General features: G+C 38.8%; 1 protein-coding gene across 2 annotated transcripts in view; it reads left to right on the forward strand.

The window, feature by feature from the left end:
• The window catches only part of CACHD1 (cache domain containing 1), a 111,653-nt gene that overhangs the window by 88,095 nt on the left and 3,590 nt on the right, over positions 1–19,968 (forward strand). For both annotated transcript variants that reach the window (XM_063427875.1, XM_063427876.1), the window contains exons 8-26: positions 2,789–2,938; positions 4,140–4,373; positions 4,819–4,968; positions 6,509–6,632; positions 6,822–6,939; positions 7,651–7,819; positions 7,903–8,045; positions 9,602–9,783; positions 10,405–10,515; positions 11,335–11,457; positions 12,747–12,831; positions 13,164–13,280; positions 13,809–13,966; positions 14,393–14,479; positions 14,992–15,108; positions 16,542–16,696; positions 18,952–19,113; positions 19,448–19,525; positions 19,628–19,729. In XM_063427875.1, the coding sequence (XP_063283945.1) occupies positions 2,789–2,938; positions 4,140–4,373; positions 4,819–4,968; positions 6,509–6,632; positions 6,822–6,939; positions 7,651–7,819; positions 7,903–8,045; positions 9,602–9,783; positions 10,405–10,515; positions 11,335–11,457; positions 12,747–12,831; positions 13,164–13,280; positions 13,809–13,966; positions 14,393–14,479; positions 14,992–15,108; positions 16,542–16,696; positions 18,952–19,113; positions 19,448–19,525; positions 19,628–19,729 (2,565 nt within the window). The remainder of the gene's footprint in view (positions 1–2,788; positions 2,939–4,139; positions 4,374–4,818; positions 4,969–6,508; positions 6,633–6,821; positions 6,940–7,650; positions 7,820–7,902; positions 8,046–9,601; positions 9,784–10,404; positions 10,516–11,334; positions 11,458–12,746; positions 12,832–13,163; positions 13,281–13,808; positions 13,967–14,392; positions 14,480–14,991; positions 15,109–16,541; positions 16,697–18,951; positions 19,114–19,447; positions 19,526–19,627; positions 19,730–19,968) is intronic.

The raw sequence follows: 19,968 nt of genomic DNA on the forward strand, positions 1-19,968 counted from the left end.
TTTAATTTTAGAAATAAATGGCGACGGTAATAGTTGTCTGTGGGTGTGTTGTAAGCTCCTCTTAAACTACAACAAATATAGACCTGCTGATACAAGTGGATGATGACTCCATATTATATGAAGTGTGAGCTACAAGCCTTCCCCCTTTCTTGAACCATTTGCCCACACTTTATACAACGTGGCCAAGATGTCATGAAGGATAAAAGTGAGTTTGTCTATGGTCTTATTATGTTCAGAGTTAACCTGCATAGGGTGGGATAGTTTGGATTCCACCAAGGCTCACCCAAGGGCCAAAGTCATTTTTGTAAAATACCTTATTTACTCAAATCTAATGCGCCATCGCATCTAATGCACATTACATTTTTGAAATCTGGAATTCTTAAAATGTTTTTGCGGGCGAATGTAATGCGTGTTTGTAAAAGAAAATACTACTTTACAACATAGATTCTGTGGCGCATTATATTAGAGTATGAATTTGCCCGTGCGAAATTCACTGGGACAAAGTTCATACCACAACAAAGATGCCAGGTACAGCTTTACTGAACACAGAAATAAAGTTTTGTATCCCTGTCGCAGCGATGCAGATTTCACCCCCAAAGAATGTGTCGAATGTCCATCATATTAAATGCACGGTTCCCTACTCTAGTCTGATGCGCCATAGAATCTAATGTGCATTCATAGTTTGGAGACTTTATTTTACCAAAAAAGGGGCGCATTAGAGTTGAGTAAATATGTTAACTTGCACTTGACAGAAGTTTCGATAACAAATAAGACCACATGCCTATGTGAACAGGTTTAGCAAGCATCCTAGTGTACAAACCACAATGGGACAGGTACACCACAAATGAATACATGTGCTCCAACAGGCATCTGTAGTGAATCTGCCCTTTTTAAGAAATGTAACCAGAGTTGTGGTCCTTTGTGTAAAAGGTTTAATACTTTGTTCTATGATGTTACACATACAGATGATTAAGTCGTACATTCTCATATGACTATCCAGTCAACCAGTGTACCTCAAGACCCATTTCCCAAGCAGAAATGTAGGTTATTTCCTTTAAATATAAAATAGAAGGAAGCGTATTATATGTGGTGGAAATTAAACCTTTTACGCATGACATTTGAAAGCATAGAGCCACAGCGGCAGCTCCAAGCAAGAGGCATTTTTAATGTTGAGATAATTTTGTTATTGTAACACTGCCCGTATCCTGAAGATTATGTATAGAGTGTGCAAAGTCTCTGCATCACTTTGCACACTCTATACATAATCTTCAGGATACGGGCAGTGTTACAATGTGTTCTTTCATTTGAGCAGTTCCAAATGTCTTTTGCTCTTTGTTTCGATCCCTCTGCCCCAAAGTGCAGAAGATGTTCCAAAGCAGACAAGAAGACTCCGTTGTTCTGATCTGTTTCTCTCTCTCTCAATATCCTGCATCCACAGCCTGCATTTTTGGCATGTTGACAAATTATATATGTAACTGGAAAATGTAGACTTTTTTTTTTTTTTTTTTTTAAACCATTCTTGTTTCAGACATGTAAAATCTATAGATTTTTGGCAGGAAGACACCTTGACCGTGTTCTTTAAAAGAGTTGTAGTATTGGGTAACCACAAATTGAATTTGATCCTTCATGCTCTGACTTGTCGGGTTTAGATGCTAAAGTATGAAGTGTAAAATTATTTTTAGAATATTTTTTTGATGGAATATGAAAAGCTTGTGTAATAGTTGATTTCTTTGTTGAAACATTATGTATAAAGGAAACTTCTACAATTCCAGATTCTGCGTACTATAACCTCACTTGGAACAACAGAGGCGAGAGGTGGCCTGGTTTTTAATGCATTATATAAGAATACATTTTAAAGAATGCAATGTCTGCATTTGGTGCAAAGCACCATGCTTTGGAGGGATTTTTGGTGCTCCCATTTTGTAGGAGTCCATGTTCAGACATGTTATTTGCCCCCCAGCACACCTAAACTAATGTCAATTTCTTACAATTTTGCCCACCAAAATGGAAAGGAAAACTGATGGCATAACACACCTAGCTGGGAGGGCAGTGAATATTTTATTCTGTTGTAAGGAGATATTTAAAGGGAAACTATTGTGCCAGGGAAACAAACTCCAGTGCAGAAAAAGGGTTAAAAGCACCTTCTGTTACTTAGCTGGGTCCAGCGCCAATGTCCCTCGACGCTAGCTCGGGTCTACTTTCTCTTCTCCCCCACCGATGTCAGCCGACGGAGAGACCTAATGCGCATGTGCTGCAATGGCCACGCTCGCATTAGCATTTTCCCCATAGGAAAGTTTTCCTATTGGGTGACGCTGGACGTCCCCATGCGTAGCAGACTGGAAGTTCCTCTGGTAGATAGCCACTAGATGTGGAGTTGACACTTAAAGGTAATTATTGCAGTTTCTTAACTGCAATAATTACCTGCTCAGGGTTAGGGGACCTGGGACACTGCAGCCAGACCACTTCAATGAGCCGAAGTGGTCTGGGTACCTAATGTGTAAGACAAAGCTGCTTTTGGCCAGCAGGCAGGATTTTTCACTGTATTGTGATTTTTGGTGAACTGAACCAAAATACATTTAGAGTAGTGTAGGGGTTGATCTCCACTATTTTCTGTTTAATGAAAAAACACTACATGTTTAATTGAGAGACAGAGACTTGGTACTTACATGGAATATAACATAGAATTTACACTTCTATTAGTAAATTCAGCTTTAGGTTTTGGCAAGATAAGATTCTCTTTGTCCTATTTATACAGGATGTTAAGTATATTGTTTTTTGTTTTTTTTAGATACGGACATAGTCATTATCTATTTGTCAGCTGGAATAACATCGAGAGATTCTGCCGAAGATGATAAAAAATCGACCTTGCGTGTAATACATGAAGAAAACGCGCTGCTTAACAATTCCGTGATGATTCTCACATACGCCATCATGAACGGTAAGAGCAATCGGTGTTTGTCTTGGTAACTTTGTAACTAAGCACCATGTCTATTTCATTTTTGAGCTCATGTTATGTTGCCTCACCTTGCCCCTGTTTACAGACTGAATTGAATTCTCACAGCAGACAAAACACTCCTTCAAACATATGAATTTAAATATAACTGTTTATTAAGTTTTGCTTTTTTGGGTCATATATTGTGCTTGTGAGCTCTTGTTAAAAGAGATTCATTTTGACACTTGCATTATGTCATGGAATCCTGGGAAGATCAGTGCAGTGTGCATGCTCTGGCTGTACATGGGTAGCTCTGGGGATCCTGAGTAGTTATTCAAAAATATATAGGAATTATTTGTAAAACGTATTTTCCAACTTGGCTCTACCTAGATGTTGACGCTGAGTCATGATTTGATAATAGTAATTGCATATTTATTATTATTATTATTATTATTATTATGATATTTGATAGTAATTTCATTTGCCCATTTGATTGATGATGCTAAGTGATTTTTATTTATTGTAGATGTTAATTTCCAATGCATATTGTGTGCTTAAGTGTGTCTTTAACCCTAGCTGCCGTTTTAGTTAGTGGTGTCCTTACCCAGTTGAACCCAGCTGTAGCTGTTTAACTGTTAAAGAGAATCGGTCACTTTTTAGTATTTCATAAAGATATAAAAGCTTTATGAAATATTGCTCAAGACTGCGATAGAATTTCACTGAAATTCCACCAAGATCCAAAGATACCATAAAACAAAGTAGGGACTAGCCTGAGGTTGACCAAAAAAACGGAGCTGGGCTGGTAACTTTTGTAAATCCCAGCGGCTGTCACTGAAAAATGAAGCGCCAGGAGCAGAAGAGGACCTGCAGGTTGAAGATGGTCGGAGGCCGCAAGGAACAGCTTGAGATAAAACGTACCTACCCCACACCCTGCGGGAAACGGTCCCTCTCCAGATCTGTCAGATCTGCCCACAGTAAATTGGTTACTGTAACAGCACTGTCTATCTAAGTGCTATAGATAATTCTGACTGGGGAGAGACTAATGCTGTGTAGTTAGTTGTGTTCTATATTACATTACGGTTGAGGAAACTGTTGCTTATCCCATGTACGTATGTAGTTTGTGGCCATGTCAAATAAGTTTTGAAAAGTTCTACAAGTCATACTTTTTCTATTGAACCTTTTTTTTTGTTTGTTTGTTTTTATCAAGAGGGTGTGACAGGTTTGAAAGAGCTGGCGTTTCTCCGAGACCTGGCAGAACAAAATGCTGCAAAATATGGGTTGTACGATCGGACTGGGCTCCAAGTCACCAAAGGCAGCATGATGGTATTAAATCAGCTCAGCAACCTGGAGACCACAGTGGGAAGATTTTACACTAACCTCCCAAATCGAATGATCGATGAAGCTGTGTTTAGTCTTCCGTTTTCAGATGAGATGGGAGATGGTAAGTGTCAAAACCACAAAAGACTTTTTGTCATCTTTTTAGTCCTGATTTGGCACGGTGTGCGCTTTTAGATGTTTATGTATGGAATATGAAACCTTGTCATCAGATGACTATATATCGGCCCGACTTCTGTTAGCTTTCATAGAAGCTACGTTCTCCTGCCTTTCCATTTAATTAAACTCCTGCAGAATGCTAAAACCCCATTACTCTGCATTCTTCTAATGAAACCAATTGCGGGACCAGCACTGACCGAGAATTCTCAGCCACTTTCTTGGTGGACGTTGACTGCAAACAATCTTAATCTCCATAACGTGTTAAATAGAGGGATGGACTCCACAACCTAATGCCCTTTTATCGTGCGAAGGAGGGTTACCTGCTGGCTGGGACAAGTAGACTTTTTTTCTTTTGCAATTTGACAATTAACATTTTTTTTCCTTTGTTTTAGGATTGATAATGACTGTCAGTAAGCCGTGCTACTTCGGAAACCTTCTGCTGGGGATTGTGGGTGTTGACGTCAATCTCGCTTACATCCTTGAAGATGTAACCTATTACCAGGACTCCTTGGCGTCATACACATTTCTCATCGATAACAAAGGTATCTTTGTGGCTATCCAGTTGGAAATGTTTTCACCGAGTTATTAGTGGCTGGAAACGCTGTAAGGAAGCCGTCACAATGATCACTTTTTCCCCACCTAGGATTTTTTTGCCTTGTCCTTAGTCTACGTGTTACAATAAACAATGCAAAGTACACATTCCCAGCCTTCTCTGAAACCTGTCTTGTCACTCTGCTGGCTGGCTAGCTGACAATCGGGATAATTGTTTTTAAGTGCTTTCAAAAGATTGTGATAGCCGAGGGATTAACCTGTTAGTCAAACAGTATTATTGCCATAATGCCCAGATAATTGGCAGCCACTTTGGGTTGTTTTATAACCTCTGCATGTAAGTAAATAGTCACTGCAAGTTCCATTAAAAGATAAGTTGCACTCATATTATCATATACAGCACCCTCTAGTGGTTTATTTTTTTTTCTTTATCTCCAAGTTCTGAATTAACTGCATATGGCTACATACTCTTAATTGAGTTAGATAACCCTATGGAGGTGATAAATCTAATTTCACTGGTTCACACAACTTGCACAGGGTAAAGACAACTTTAAACTTTTTTTTTTTCTCTCATATAATACTTTGTTTGGTTTTTTTCATGTATGTTGCAAATTTAACATTTGGCAACGCAATCCAGTTCTGCCAGAACATACATTGTATTTGAAGAACAGAAACCGTAACATTAATTTCATAGGCTTTAACTCGTACCTCTCGAGTTTGTCTCATAGCTGTATAGGTTTATCCTCTCAAAGAACACAAACAAAACACACGGCCTAATTTCAGCAAAGATTCCTTTGTTACGGTTTACTCCAGAATGGCTATACCCCATTAGTGTTACTGAAAAAAACATTTAACGCTTAATGCAAGAGTGTTCGCACAGGAACGCTATCCCTTCTTCCAAATGTACAATATTTGACATTTACGGTCTTTTAGGAGCACTGGAAACAATTCTGCTTTTCACATATTATACATCAATGATATTCATCCCATAAGATGCAGTCCTGCTGCAATATATGGAGAAAGCTACTTAATACATTGTGCCTGAAGGTTTATCTAGTCTTTTTATTTATTATACTTTATTTACCTGCTGGACTGCTCAGAAAAAGTGTATTGTTTATGATTTTGGGATATGGTGTTTTATCAATTACGTTGCGATACACTGACATTTATTCTCTAGTCTGTGAATTGTTATGGTTTGAAAACGGAATTTAGTGTAAGGCTGATTGTTCCAACTCTACAGTAGTCGCATGTTGGCTTGTTCTGCCTAGACTGACATTTGAGTTTATTTTTTGTTTATTTAGAGCCCTGCCTGTAATGGTTTTATGAAAGTGATCCTTAGATATGCTTAGAATTCTATGCATTTAGCCCAACAGTCAAATATGCATATATTTTATTTTTCATTAATTGGATTTTTCTTTTCACATTTTAAAGATGAAGCACCCCTTTTCCCCCCACATTAAAATATAGTAGCAGTTTTTCAGTCTTAAGTGCGTTTCAGTGTATTGATTGAGATCAAATGTCTTCTCTCCCAAGGTTACACGTTAATGCACCCATCGCTTACAAGGCCGTATTTGCTCGCAGAACCTCCACTGCACACAGACATCATTCACTATGAAAATATTCCAAAGTTTTCTCTTGTTCGGCAGAATATTCTCAGGTGAGAGAAAAGCACATCATACCACTCCCCCAAAAAACGGAGGAAATTCCCTTTATAATGTTACAGTCCTATCTGTGAGAATGTGCTCTAATTTTCTGTCTGGAACTAAAAAAAATAATTAACTTTTATAATGTGAATTAATCCTTCTAAGATTTGCCTATAGTAACCCATTGCTCTCTCTGTGTCTAGCCTCCCGCTGGGTAGTCAGATCATTTCTGTGCCGGTGAATTCCTCTCTGTCCTGGCACGTCAACAAACTGCGAGATCCGGCACGGGACGCATATAATGTCAGCTATGCATGGAAGCTGGTAAGAGGGGTGATCTATACTTAGTTATGTTTCAGGGAGCAGTACATTGACACATATCGGACTCCTTTATACTCTTGGGCTAATCTATATGGAGTCCTGTAATTTGATAAAGCAGCGTTATGTCATTTTGTCCATGATTAATTCTCTTGGTGCCAGAGGGCTGTGGTGCTCATCACCTTCTGGCACTGAACAGGTTAGGAAGGCCTTTCTTTTTAAATAGCAAGCCTCTATCTATATTCTGATACCTTGGTATAAAATCAGTAAATCACATACGAGAAGCTTTTCCAATATGAATATATTGTTTTCCCAGTAATAATAAGTCAGGTGTTTCCACGGAAAATCCCACTGTTCCTGTAACAAAAAGTAGTGTTTTGAGTGATCCATTGATTTGTCATATACATTGTTAATGTCTGTTTAAAATTAGTTATTAATTTGTTGACCTAAAGGGCCAGAAAACATGTTCTGGAGCCTCCCTATGTATGTCCATAGTTTTATGAAATTATAGTAAGTTATTAATTATCAATATATTTTCCGATGGGGCTAAGCAGAATATCTGGGATTCACAATCGACTATGGGCATAATTTTCATGTTGGGAAGGAGGAGAATTACACAACATTAATTATCAATCCTTGGGTGAATTGAAATAATTGTTGATGTACATTATTTGTCTTTCCAAAATGTTTACTTTGTTGTCTTGTTTCCCTCCCCAGGTTCAGGACACCTCATTCATTTTGTGCATTGTGGTCATACAGCCAGAGATCCCAGTTAAACAACTGAAAAACCTGAACACTGTGCCCAGCAGCAAGTTATTGTATCACCGGCTTGATCTCCTTGGCCAGCCCAAGGCATGCCTTCACTTTAAACAGCTGGCCACCCTGGGTAAGGCTTACAGGTTACTGTGTTTGTGTTAATGGAATCTCCGGTTCCAGCTAAAAGTCTGACCAGTTTTTATCCTGTTTCAGAGAGTCCCACGGTCATGTTGGCAGCAGGAAGCTTCTCTTCTCCTTACGAGCATCTGAGTCAGCCGGAGACGAAGAGGATGGTGGAGCACTACACCGCATATCTCAGTGATAACACGCGTCTCATAGCCAACCCTGGGCTCAAGGTAAAATCAGAAGGCAAAATCGTTTGATATGCATTCAAAGCATAAGTAAATTAACATACTGTACACATGGTTATTTATTCATTTTTTCTTGTATTGTGTTAAAATGAACCTGTAGCCACTTTCTGTGGCTTCTGCTCCCCCGCCACTCTTCTCCAACACCCACATCCAGTCTGTCCGTGCTCCTCTTCTGCCAGTCACTGATGTGCCCTGCGTGGGGACACTTCCCCCAAGAAGTGCAAACCTCAGTGACGCCAACACGCTGGCATCACCGCCATCATGACTGTGTCTGAACGGAGTGACGTCACCTCACTCCAAAACTGCTAGCATTTTATATATATATATATATATATATATATATTTATATATATATGTATGTATATATATATATATGTACCGTATGTGGAATTTATTGCTCTTCTTTTTTTCAAGATCTAAACTTGTTTTAGACACTACAGGTGCCTTTTAAAGGTCTAACTCTAATATATTATGTGACCAACTGCCCAGAGAGTAACTTGTTAGCATGGCCGGCACAGTGACACTTTGTAGTGAGTCTTGGGTATGGATCAATGGCTCTATGTCCCTACCGTGCCACCTCTGCTGCCTAATTGTGACTGTATTTAAACCGAAGCAGATTATTAATTTGTTACATGTAGATGTGTATTCTAATTATGATATAAAAATTAATTCTTCAAAGTTACAGGAGAGTTGCATTCATATTTTTAGAACATAGTATTTGTATGTAAATGTTCTAGTTTGGAAGGTTGTGCAGCCAACCTATAACCCATGAGCAGCGCAAAGATTCCTCCTCCCATTGGCTGAACACAGTTCTTCAATTAATAGCTTTTGTAATGTTCCGTGACGTGTACAGACTGATTACATACACTGCTGATAGGCTACTAACTCAATAAAGTGGGAATTGTCATTGTGAATTGAAGATTTTAGGTCAAATTAGCTGAAATAAAAACATAGCTGATTTTTGATAATTTTTCCACTTTAATGGCCTAAAATGTAAAATGAACACATTTTAAATAAATATCCCTGTGAGTGTGATGAGTTTTATGACGTGTGTTCTGACTTTATACATCACTGAAACTTTGTATACAGAGTACCGGTATATCAGTGCTTTCTGTGTCTTTGCTGTGTGTGTGTGTTTTATGATGCTTAATCTTACAGCTAAGGTAAATTTAATGTATTTCTTAGTTCATTCAATGGAAAGACTACAATTAGATATGTTTACTAAATGGTGACTTGCAGATCATTCTGTGTTTTGGTAAAATTAGATTTTGCTTTTTTATTACAATTTTTTTTTCTCACCAACTCTGTTCTGTCTTGAAATTTGCCTGTAGATTTATTGCCCGCTCCCCGCAAATATTCTCATGGGTAAGCCCCTAGGTTTTTGCCAAACGTGCATTTAGAGAGTCAGAGGGGTATTTATAAGATGCGATTGCTTTTTGCATTCTGTCTGCGATCTCTGGAGAGAAAACCCGTTGATGGCTTAAATCCCTTTTTATGTGAGTCTTAAAGGAACCCTGGCATGATCCTTTTTTGTCTTTCAGTTCTCTGTCAGGAATGAAGTCATGGCTACCAGTCACGTCACAGATGAATGGATGACACAAATGGAAATGAGTAGCCTGAGCAGCTACATTGTCCGGCGTTACATAGCAACACCCAATGGGGTGCTTCGGATTTACCCCGGCTCTCTCATGGACAAAGCATTTGATCCCACTAGAAGACAATGGTAAGTTCCAGGGATTCATTATTTTGCTAGGATAGAACACAGATTGGAATCTGCAGCTTAAAGGAATTTATTCTGTGCAAAATTACATTATTGGTGACAGGTCTGTTTGTTTCAGCAACCTGCTAGTTTCATAAACATGCTAACAGGTTAAACAACTTTTACAATACCAGAGAGGTGAACTTCATTAGTATTGGAACACTTCCTTCTGGTACTCAATGGGTGTCATGTGGTTTTCGTAGCAGCCTTAAAGTGGCACTGTCCCTAAAACATTCTTTGCATAACTCATAACAAAACCGTATTCCCAACAGATTAATAGTTCCATCAAACAAATTTAAAGTAAGTTTAGCTCTACTTACCAGTTGATACTAGACAGATGTCAACTTCAGAGGTGGACATGTTGGTATTGTCACATTTTCCAAACACTCAGGAACAGTTGTAGGTAAAAAACAAAACACAAGGCAGCAGATACCTGGCGCCGTTGTGTGTCTGTGTGTGTGTATATATATATATATATATGTGTGTGTATGTATTTATTTTTAATGATATCACTGATTTCCAAGGGAATCCCTGTGTTTTCGTTGATAATGCTGCTTATTGAATTGACTTTTGATTCCTGTCCAGGTATCTACACGCTTTGGCCAATCCAGGCCTAATCACTTTCACTGGGCCCTATTTGGATGTCGGAGGAGCAGGCTATGTGGTGACGATAAGCCACACTATTCATTCCTCCAGGTAATTGACCATAATGGTGGGAGTTAGCATAGTAAGTGTATAGTCCCCTACACAGTCATTCTGTGTGTGTGTGAGCGCAAATAGCACAATGTGGATATTATCACCTTAACCCCTTAAGGACCCATGACATGTGTGACATGTCATGATTCCCTTTTATTCCAGAAGTTTGGTCTTAAGGGGTTAAAAGAACACTCCAAACTCTACAGCTTGTCTTAAAAGGGTTTGATTTCTTACCTGGGTCACCTGGCATTGGTCCCTTCCTTCAATACAGATAATGGAAAGCCAGAAGTTTATAACCAAGAGCTTCCATTCACTCCATTGTCAGTGGAGGCAGGGAGTGATGGCCAGCGGGCCCCTGGAAAGTATTCAAACCGCTCTAAAACTGCTTCGCTACTTACAGCAAGATGCGTCAGGGCCATCCTTGCCCTATATAACCTTTACAGTTGCAAAGGCTCTGGTGGTTGGAGTGTTCCTTTAAGCTCAATAGGCCATGCACAGTGTTCCAGTGCAGTGGTATTATGGAGATATTGTGAGAGGGGCAGCAGAAATCTCGATAGACAGATGTGAAACTGTGGAATAGGGAGTGTTAAGAGGCAGAGAAGAAAAGACTCTGGTACAGAGCCAAGGCAAAAAAAATGAATGTGGGGAAAAGATTGTTGTGAAAGGAAAAATATTTGGTTGAAGGAGAATGGAAGGAGAAAGTGTTGTAGGAAATGAATTAGCATTGACATCAGTCAGTACCTTGTGTCTGATTCACTGTCTGGAATAGAAACACTGATTATCCCCAGGAGTGCTTCAATAACTCTCTTGTTTTTCCAGTTCTCTCGTCTCTTCTGGTCACACTGTCGCTGTGATGGGCATGGACTTTACCCTGCGCTACTTTTACAAAGTGCTCATAGACCTTCTCCCAATTTGCAATCAAGATGGAGGCAACAAGTTACGGTAAGTGGTCTCTGATGTGAACAAGATTTTTCCTCTGGTTTTACCAGAGAACATTAGTTCGACACCGCTCCTCCTCCCCTGACGTCTAGTACCTAATATGCAAGCACAGCGAGACCTGGGATCGTACTAGGACTACCCAATAGGATAGCATTAAATCAATGCTTTCCTATCGGGGTTTTAGCTGATGTTGGATTTCATCATGCAGAGCGTGAGAACCTACAGCGTCAGGCGACCAAAAGTCGCCTAAACACCTGGAAGGTGCCTCTAGTAGCTGTCTGGTAGTTAACCCTGCAATGCAATTACTGCAATAATTACAATTGAAGGGTTAAAGGGACAGGAGCACTGCACCCATACCACGTCAATGAGTTGAAGTGGTCTGGGTGCCTATGGTGTCCCTTTAAATTCCTTATTAAGTGGTTGCGTTTTATTGTGTTTAAGAATATGTTTAGCGTTTTAAACTGCTAAAGCATAGTTTAGGGCATTAAGTTAGTTTGCTTTTCTGCCTGCTGGGACGACGGGGTTTTAGCGGACAGATACACCTGTACCATTGGTAAGACCGTATGTTCCCGTACGCACCTATAAATTGGCTTTATTCAGCCAACACTTGTCAGCCGGTCTGTTAGACCAGTAATGGAGGAATCTTTACCACAAGCTGAAGGTTCAAGGCATGGCGCTTTGATGTGTTTATTAGATGTGTTCAGCACTTCCATAGAAAGCAGTGTAAGCATCAGATATGGATGAGTCACTAGCTAGTTTGGTGAGAGCTCTCTGCACAAGCTACATATATCTCTGGGGATTAGCATCAAATGCAGGAACTTCAAACAACAATATCTTTTATGATTTTCTTTTTTTTTTATTTCCATATTTTTTTTCAGTGTGTTATTGATAAAAGGCATTAAAGGGTAGGGTCAGTTCTAGCCTTTAACACCATATATCCTGGAAAATTTTACATTACCAACATTAACCGGTTTCAAATACACATTAAAGATAAAATACAGCACTTTGTATTGTAACCCACTGTGCGCCATGTCCTTTGACTGTCTCTCAGATAGTGGTTGAGTGGTTTGGTACAGAGTAAGAATTCCCTCAGTCTGTTTTTTTTAGGAGATTTTCCCCTTTGGCCTGATTATATAGTGCGTTCTTTGCCTGGTGTTCTTATAACATAGCACAGAGTCAGTCATCCATGAATACAATCCTATTAGGAAGAAAGTCACGAACAGCTTCAAATGGTGTTCATTTTGTCTATGTTGCAAAAACAGTTTTGTAACCAGCACGCAATCTTTCATCAGGTGCTTCATCATGGAAGACAGAGGTTACCTCGTCGCTCACCCGAAAGGACACACAACGGTGGAACAGCAACACATTACTCACAAGGTCTGTCCCACCTTCCCTGCCAGGTGTCCACCTTGACAAGACACTCCTGCTGGATGTGGACTGATTTTTTTTTTTTTTTCCCTGATCTTAACATAGAAACATAGAAACATAGAAACATAGAATGTGACGACAGATAAGAACCATTCGGCCCATCTAGTCTGCCCAGTTTTCTAAATACTTTCATTAGTCCCTGGCCTTATCTTATAGTTAGGATAGCCTTATGCCTATCCCACGCATGCTTAAACTCCTTTACTGTGTTAACCTCTACCACTTCAGCTGGAAGGCTATTCCATGCATCCACTACCCTCTCAGTAACATCTTGTTTGTTATAGGAACCTGTGGTGGCCAACGATATCTTGAATCACCCCAACTTTGTGAAGAAGAATCTCTGCAATAGTTTCAGTGACAGAACCGTCCAGAGATTCTATAAATTTAATACGAGCCTTGTGGTGAGTGCCTCCATGCCAAGTGCAATAATTATATTGGGAGGAAATCTAGTGTTTGTTACAAGTAATTGTTCAGCTTTAAAAAAATGTATAGGAACAGATTTGCTTTTTAATTTTTTTTTGCATTCTTTATAGTTGACACATGAAATACAGTTCACCTTCTTTACCTGATGCAAAGAGACACAGAAGCCCCAGAGCTTATGATATGAACTTTTTTGTGTCTATTAGATGAGATAGAGGACAATGTTATGTTAAATGCGCACTCCGGGCACCATAACAACTTCATCCCAGTGAAGTTGTTATGTTGCCAGGAGATCCTGGAGCCATCTTACCTTAATGGGCTTAATCCATCAGTAAATAATTCAATCCAAACATATGGTTTAGTCTCATGAGGTGGGATGGTGCCTAGGGACCACCTGACACTATAACAATCTCATTGCGCTGACATTGTTATAGTGCCCAGAGTAGTCCTTTCAGTGCTTACAAATTGGTATTATAGTGACTGATTTCTTTATTTTGTTTATTCACTAGGGAGACTTGACCAATCTTCACGGCAGCCACTATTCCAAATACAGACTGACACGAATCCCTGGAACCAATGCGTTTGTTGGAATTGTCAATGAAACCTCAGAGCCTTTTACTTTTTGTGCATGCAGCATGGTAGACCGACTCTGTCTGAACTGCCACAGGTATTTCGTGATGTCAGGTTAACCCAAATTAATCTTCCTGTGTATTGTTTCTCAACTAAGCAATGGTTCTTCTGCACAATGTTTAAAAGAAAACCGTAGATTAAAAATGAAAGCAATTTCAGTTATTGTTTTAGGAAAGCGATCTCCTTTGTTTTGCAATAATTATTTAATTAGTTAACCATTTATATGGCTTCTTTATCTAAAGCATATTCCCCATAGATTAGCAATTAAAACAATTATTCGTTAAGTTGTAATAAAACAATATGACAAAGTAGAAGGCCCTGATGTATGTACCTTTTCCATAGAGCTAATAATAAATTGTTTTTTTTTTTAAATCCTAAATAAAAAACGTATTGTCTTTATACTAAACACAACTTGTGGTTTGCTCAAAATATTGTGACCTGACCCATGAATCCCTGTTTTTAGGATGGAGCAAAAGGAATGTGAATGTCCGTGTGAGTGCCCTCTAGAGGTGAATGAGTGCACTGGCAATCTAACAAACACTGAAAGCAGGTAAGAGAAAATGGATCATATATGGTAGTTTATGTCCAAATTTAGGAATTGATATGCATGTTAAAATAACAGCTTAGTTATCATGGGAATGCGATTATTTTAGTCGCCCTTCCAGCCCTCTTTAAAAAAAAAAAAAAAAAAAAAAAAATTATATTTGTAATCCCGGTTAGTGAATCAGTCTCCCAGTATGCTACACTGTCTACTGTTATTTCTTCGGTTCTGTACGCAGTCTCTGCGATTCTTATCCCCACTTATTTTATCGATCTAACAATATTGGACCTGGTATAATGGGTCCAGTAGTCCACAAGCAGTAGAAAGACTGGGGATGCTTAAATGTTTGCCTCGATTCTCAGACGGCCCTGTGTTTTTTTTTTGGTATTTGCGTAGAATAGTGAAATTGTTCTTTGTGTCCCCAAAAATGACAGTTTTATTTTATTTGTTGAAAGGCTTGAGGATTTGTTTTGTGGTCTCTAAAAAAAAAAAAAAAAAATATATATTCTTTCTTTGTACAGGAACCCCAGTTGTGAGGTTCACCAGGAGCCTATGACCTTCACAGTGCTGGACCCCAACTTACAAGATGCTCTTTCCCAATGTTTCAACACCGGCTGCACTGAAAAGACAGAAAGCAGGTACGATCCTAGGTTATATTTCCAAAAAGTTAAGCGTACATACCACTGATCTCCTTAGACCTATGGTAAAGACAGATACTAAGGTGATACAACTGGAGTTCTATATAGACAGCTACTCTGGTGTAAAGATCTAAATGTGCAGAAATTTTAAGGAACTGTCGTTTGGTTTCCATGGAGACTGGTTCACATTTAGAACATTGCCCTGAATGACTCCATATCGATATAGCATCAGTGCTTATACACTATTTATTTCAGGAACAAGTCTATCATAACCGGTGACATTGGATTGTCCATATATTTACTATAATCATAGATTTGAATGAGGACTATTTCTAGCCAGTTACCATAGACTGACTGACATGTAGTTTAACTCGTAAAGGGACACTACAGTGCCAGGAAAACAATCCATTTTCCTGGCACTGCAGGTCCCCTCTCCCTCCCATCCCCGGTTGCTGAAGGGGTGAAAACCCATTTAGTCACTTACCTGAGACCCCCGCCGATGTCCCTCGGCGGTGGTTTCGGGTCGCCGCCGCTCCTCCCCTTCCTTACGTCAGCCGGTGGGCGAGACTTATCCCGCCCACCAGCCGGGGAGACCTAATGTGCATGCGCGGCAATGCCGCACACGTGCATTAGCGCTCTCAATAGGAAAGCATTGAAAATGCTTTTCAATGCTTTCCTATGAGGAATTGAGCGACGCCGGAGGTCCTCACACAGCGTGAGGACGTCAAACGACGCTCTAGCACAGAAAACCTGTGCTACAGACACGGAAGTGCCCTCTAGTGGCTATCTAGTAGACAGCCACTAGAGGAGGAGTTAACCCTGCAAGGTAATTATTGCAGTTTATAAAAAACTGCAATAATTCCACTTGCAGGGTTAAGGGTATTGGGATTTGGCACCCAGACCACTCCAATGGGCAGAAGTGGTCTGGGTGCCTGGAGTGTCCCTTTAATGAGCAGTACCGGTCACTGGATTTGAAAACCTGGAATTTTTTTGATCCAGCCAGGATTAGTTCTCAAGTATGATTTTAATATCAGGGGTTTCTACTGTATATATTCATTGATCAAAAAAAGAAAACAAAATCTCTGATTCTTTTATTGCAGTTTTATTTGCAGAATATAATTCACGAAGTTGCTGAAAAATGTACAGACTACATTATATGTAATATTGAAAATGTTATTATACACTATAGGATCCTAGGATCCCAGTTTGCATCATACTTAATAGTCAAAAAGACTTGCCAGAAAATGTTAAGTTTATATTATTTCTATTCCGTATATTTCCGGCAATTTTGTTATTTTGTTTTATTTTATCATTTATGGCTGAAATGAAGTTTGCCCCCTTTGTGTGTATTAATATGAGATCATGTGTCCATGTTGCTAACACTGTTCCATATGCTTTGTGTCAGAATATAATGTCTGGATTCTTTGTCATAGGTATTGTTTTGGCCGTCTGGACTGTGAGTGGTGTATGGAGGACAGCGATGGCAAAACAAAAAACGCAGTAGCTCCATACTGTGCTCTACAAAAAGAATGTTTTGGGGGCGTCGTAGGAGCAAAAAGCCCCTATGCAGATGATTTGAGTTCAATAGGTAATTTGAGATTTTTATAAAATGCTATGGTTCCTGTCAGCTGCTTTTTTTTTTTTTAATGTACAGTATCCTAAAGTATGCAATATGTGAGATGTTTAAATGACTGATTTGTCTTATTCTGGAAAATATGGATAAAAAAAATAAAAAATGATATGGTTGACAAAAGGGCATTCTGGGACATTTGTCCTAAATGTGGAAGAGTTAACATTACATTGGTTTCCACGGTAACTGCTCCACATTCAGAATATGGCCCGCTGTCTTATATTGTGAAAAGCAGCACAGTTGCTACGTGAGTTTGGTTGCATTTTAGATGCATACATATCAGTAGTCACTGGCCGGTATCTGTCTAATTGTTAATCAGCTTAACCCCTTCCTGACTGCGGATGTGCAGGGTACATCCAAAAAAAAAATGATAGCGGACGTACCCTGCACGTCCGCTGCTAAAATGACCCCGGGTACTCACCTGGACTGGCGATCACGGCAGTCCCCCAGACACCTAAAAGTGTAATTAATATATATATATATATATATATATATATATATTCTACATATATTATAAATGTATAATATATTATAAAATAAATTAAGAATTTTACTATATATTATACATATATAATGCATATATATGATTTCAGAATAAGCGTACTTTGAGATATATACACATATATCTCAAAATACACTTATAATGTAATCATATATATGTATAATATATTATAAAATACTTTATTTTATAATATATTATACATATATGGAAATAAAAACGTGTGTATTTAACACACACGTATTATATACACAGGTAATGTGTGTGTGTGTATAATATATACACATACACACGTATTATATGTGATATATATATATATATACACACACACACTCTGCATTCTATATGTAGAGTAATGTCTCACAAGTACAACAGTACCCCTCAAGTATAGGTTTTAATTGTGATTTGGAAAGTTACCGGGTCAAACATAAGATTTGCCAATTTCTATTTTTGTAAATTGCTATTTGCCAGATTGGCTATGTTGCCTCGTAGACGGTATGGCAGGCCAGAAATGAAAATGAACCCCACCATAACATACCATTAGAAAAAGCAGACAACCCAGGGTATTCAAAGTGGGGTATGTCCAGTCTTTTGTAGTAGCCACTTAGTCACAAACACTGGCCATAGTGTAGCATTTATATTTGTTTGTGTGTAAAAATGCAAAAACGAAAATGAACGCTAACTTTGGCCAGTGTTTGTGACTAAGTGGCTACTAGAAAAAACGTTACATATACCCTATTTTCAATACCTTGGGTTGTCTACATTTGCAAATGGTTTGCCATCATGGGGCTAATTTCTATTCCTGGGCTATCACGCGGTCTCAAAGGCAACATAACCAATTTGGCAAATTTCAATAAAAAAAATGAAATGGGCGAGCCTTATAATTGAGCCTGTAACTTTCAAAACCACTATAAACCTAGTACATGGGGGTACTGTTATACCCTGAAGACTTCACTGAACACAAATATGAGGGTTTCAAAACAGTAAAATGTATCACAACCATGATATTGTAAGTGAAAGTGACGTTTGTGTGTGAGAAATGCAAAAAACTCAACTTTAACTGACAACTTTCACTGATCTATGTGATATGTTTTATGGTTTTAAAACACTAATATTTGTACTGCTTTTATAGTGTTTTTGAAAATGACAGGGTCAAATATATGGCTTGCCCATTTCAGTTTTTTCAATGAAATATATTACCTTTGAGACAATATGGTAGCCCAGGAATAAGAATTACCCCCATGATGGCATACCATTTGCAAAAGTAGACAACCCAAGATATTGAAAATAGGGTATATGTAAAGTTTTTTTTAGTAGCCACTTAGTCACAAACCCTGGCCAAAGTTAGCGTTCATATTCGTTTTTTGCATTTTTACACACAAACCTATATAAATGCTAACTGTGGCCAGTGTTTGTGACCAAGTTGCTACTACAAAAGACTGGACATACCCCATATTGAATACCCTGGGCTTTTATATGTATGGGTACAGTAAATGAGTAAGAGGAAAATTACAGCTAAACACAAACACCACAGAAATGTAAAAACAGCCCTGGTCCCAAACTGTAAGAAAAATGGTCTGGTCACTAAGGGGTTAATGTCTTTTCATTCCAAGTCCGCATTTGAATGAACACAGTTTGCCTAAGGATCATGAAAGTGGAGCATTTCAGCACCATGTCTGATGGCTCTCTCACAAATGCCATTTCATTTTAATAGGGGATGAAGTCATCACTTTGAACATGATTAAAAGTGCCCCTGTTGGTCCGGTGGCTGGAGGAATAATGGGCTGTATTATGGTGCTGGTCTTGGCTGTTTACGCCTACCGTCACCAAATACATCGGAGGAGTCACCAACACATGTCACCACTGGCAGCTCAAGGTATGCATTGAAGTCACTCCATTTAACACGAACACTGTCGAGAACTTATCAAGTGCAACAACTTGTATACTTTGCTGGTCTTTCATTTTGTTAATATAGATTGTCTAAAGTGTGTGTCAGTGTATGTGTATGCCCGTGTCCAGAACACTGAAACTTTTAATTTCTTGGAGAGTCCAGTTAATCATAATTTACTTTTATAAGGTTTCGTTTTTTGGGTTTGTTTTTTTTAATTTAGTTTTTTTCATTCTTATGTAGCTATTTCTTTGGTTTTATAAATTAACTAATATTTACTGACACACCACTGACCTTCTTTGGGTTTTTTTCTGGGGTGTAGAAATGTCTCTCCGAATGTCCAACCTTGAAAACGATCGTGATGAACGGGATGACGACAGCCACGAGGATCGCGGAATCAGTAAGTTTAATCATTGTGCATTTTAAAGCTTGTTCTAAAAAAAACAAACCAAAAAGTGGTTCTGAACCAGCATTGAGTCAATTTGCTTTCTCTCCCCCTCAGTCAGCAACACAAGGTTCATTGCGGCAGTGATTGAACGTCACGCGCACAGCCCAGAGCGACGGAGACGATACTGGGGAAGGTCTGGTACAGAAAGTGATCATGGTAAGTAGCTGTTCACATCGCTTTACGGTGCTTACTTTTTGGGGGGCAAAAAAAAGGAAAAGGCTGTTTGTTCAGTAGATACCAGGCTTTTGTGCTGTGTGTGTTAAATGAATCTCCTGCTTACTTCAAAATATTTACATGTGTAGTACGCTTTTTTTTTTAATTTATTTTTTTATGTGTTTGCTAAGCATGTTTACATTATATTGAACTTGTCTGGTGCTGATGCTAAGGGGAGCATT

This window comes from Pelobates fuscus, chromosome 7 (genome assembly GCF_036172605.1).
Source record: "Pelobates fuscus isolate aPelFus1 chromosome 7, aPelFus1.pri, whole genome shotgun sequence".
NCBI classification, from domain to species: Eukaryota; Metazoa; Chordata; class Amphibia; order Anura; family Pelobatidae; genus Pelobates; species Pelobates fuscus.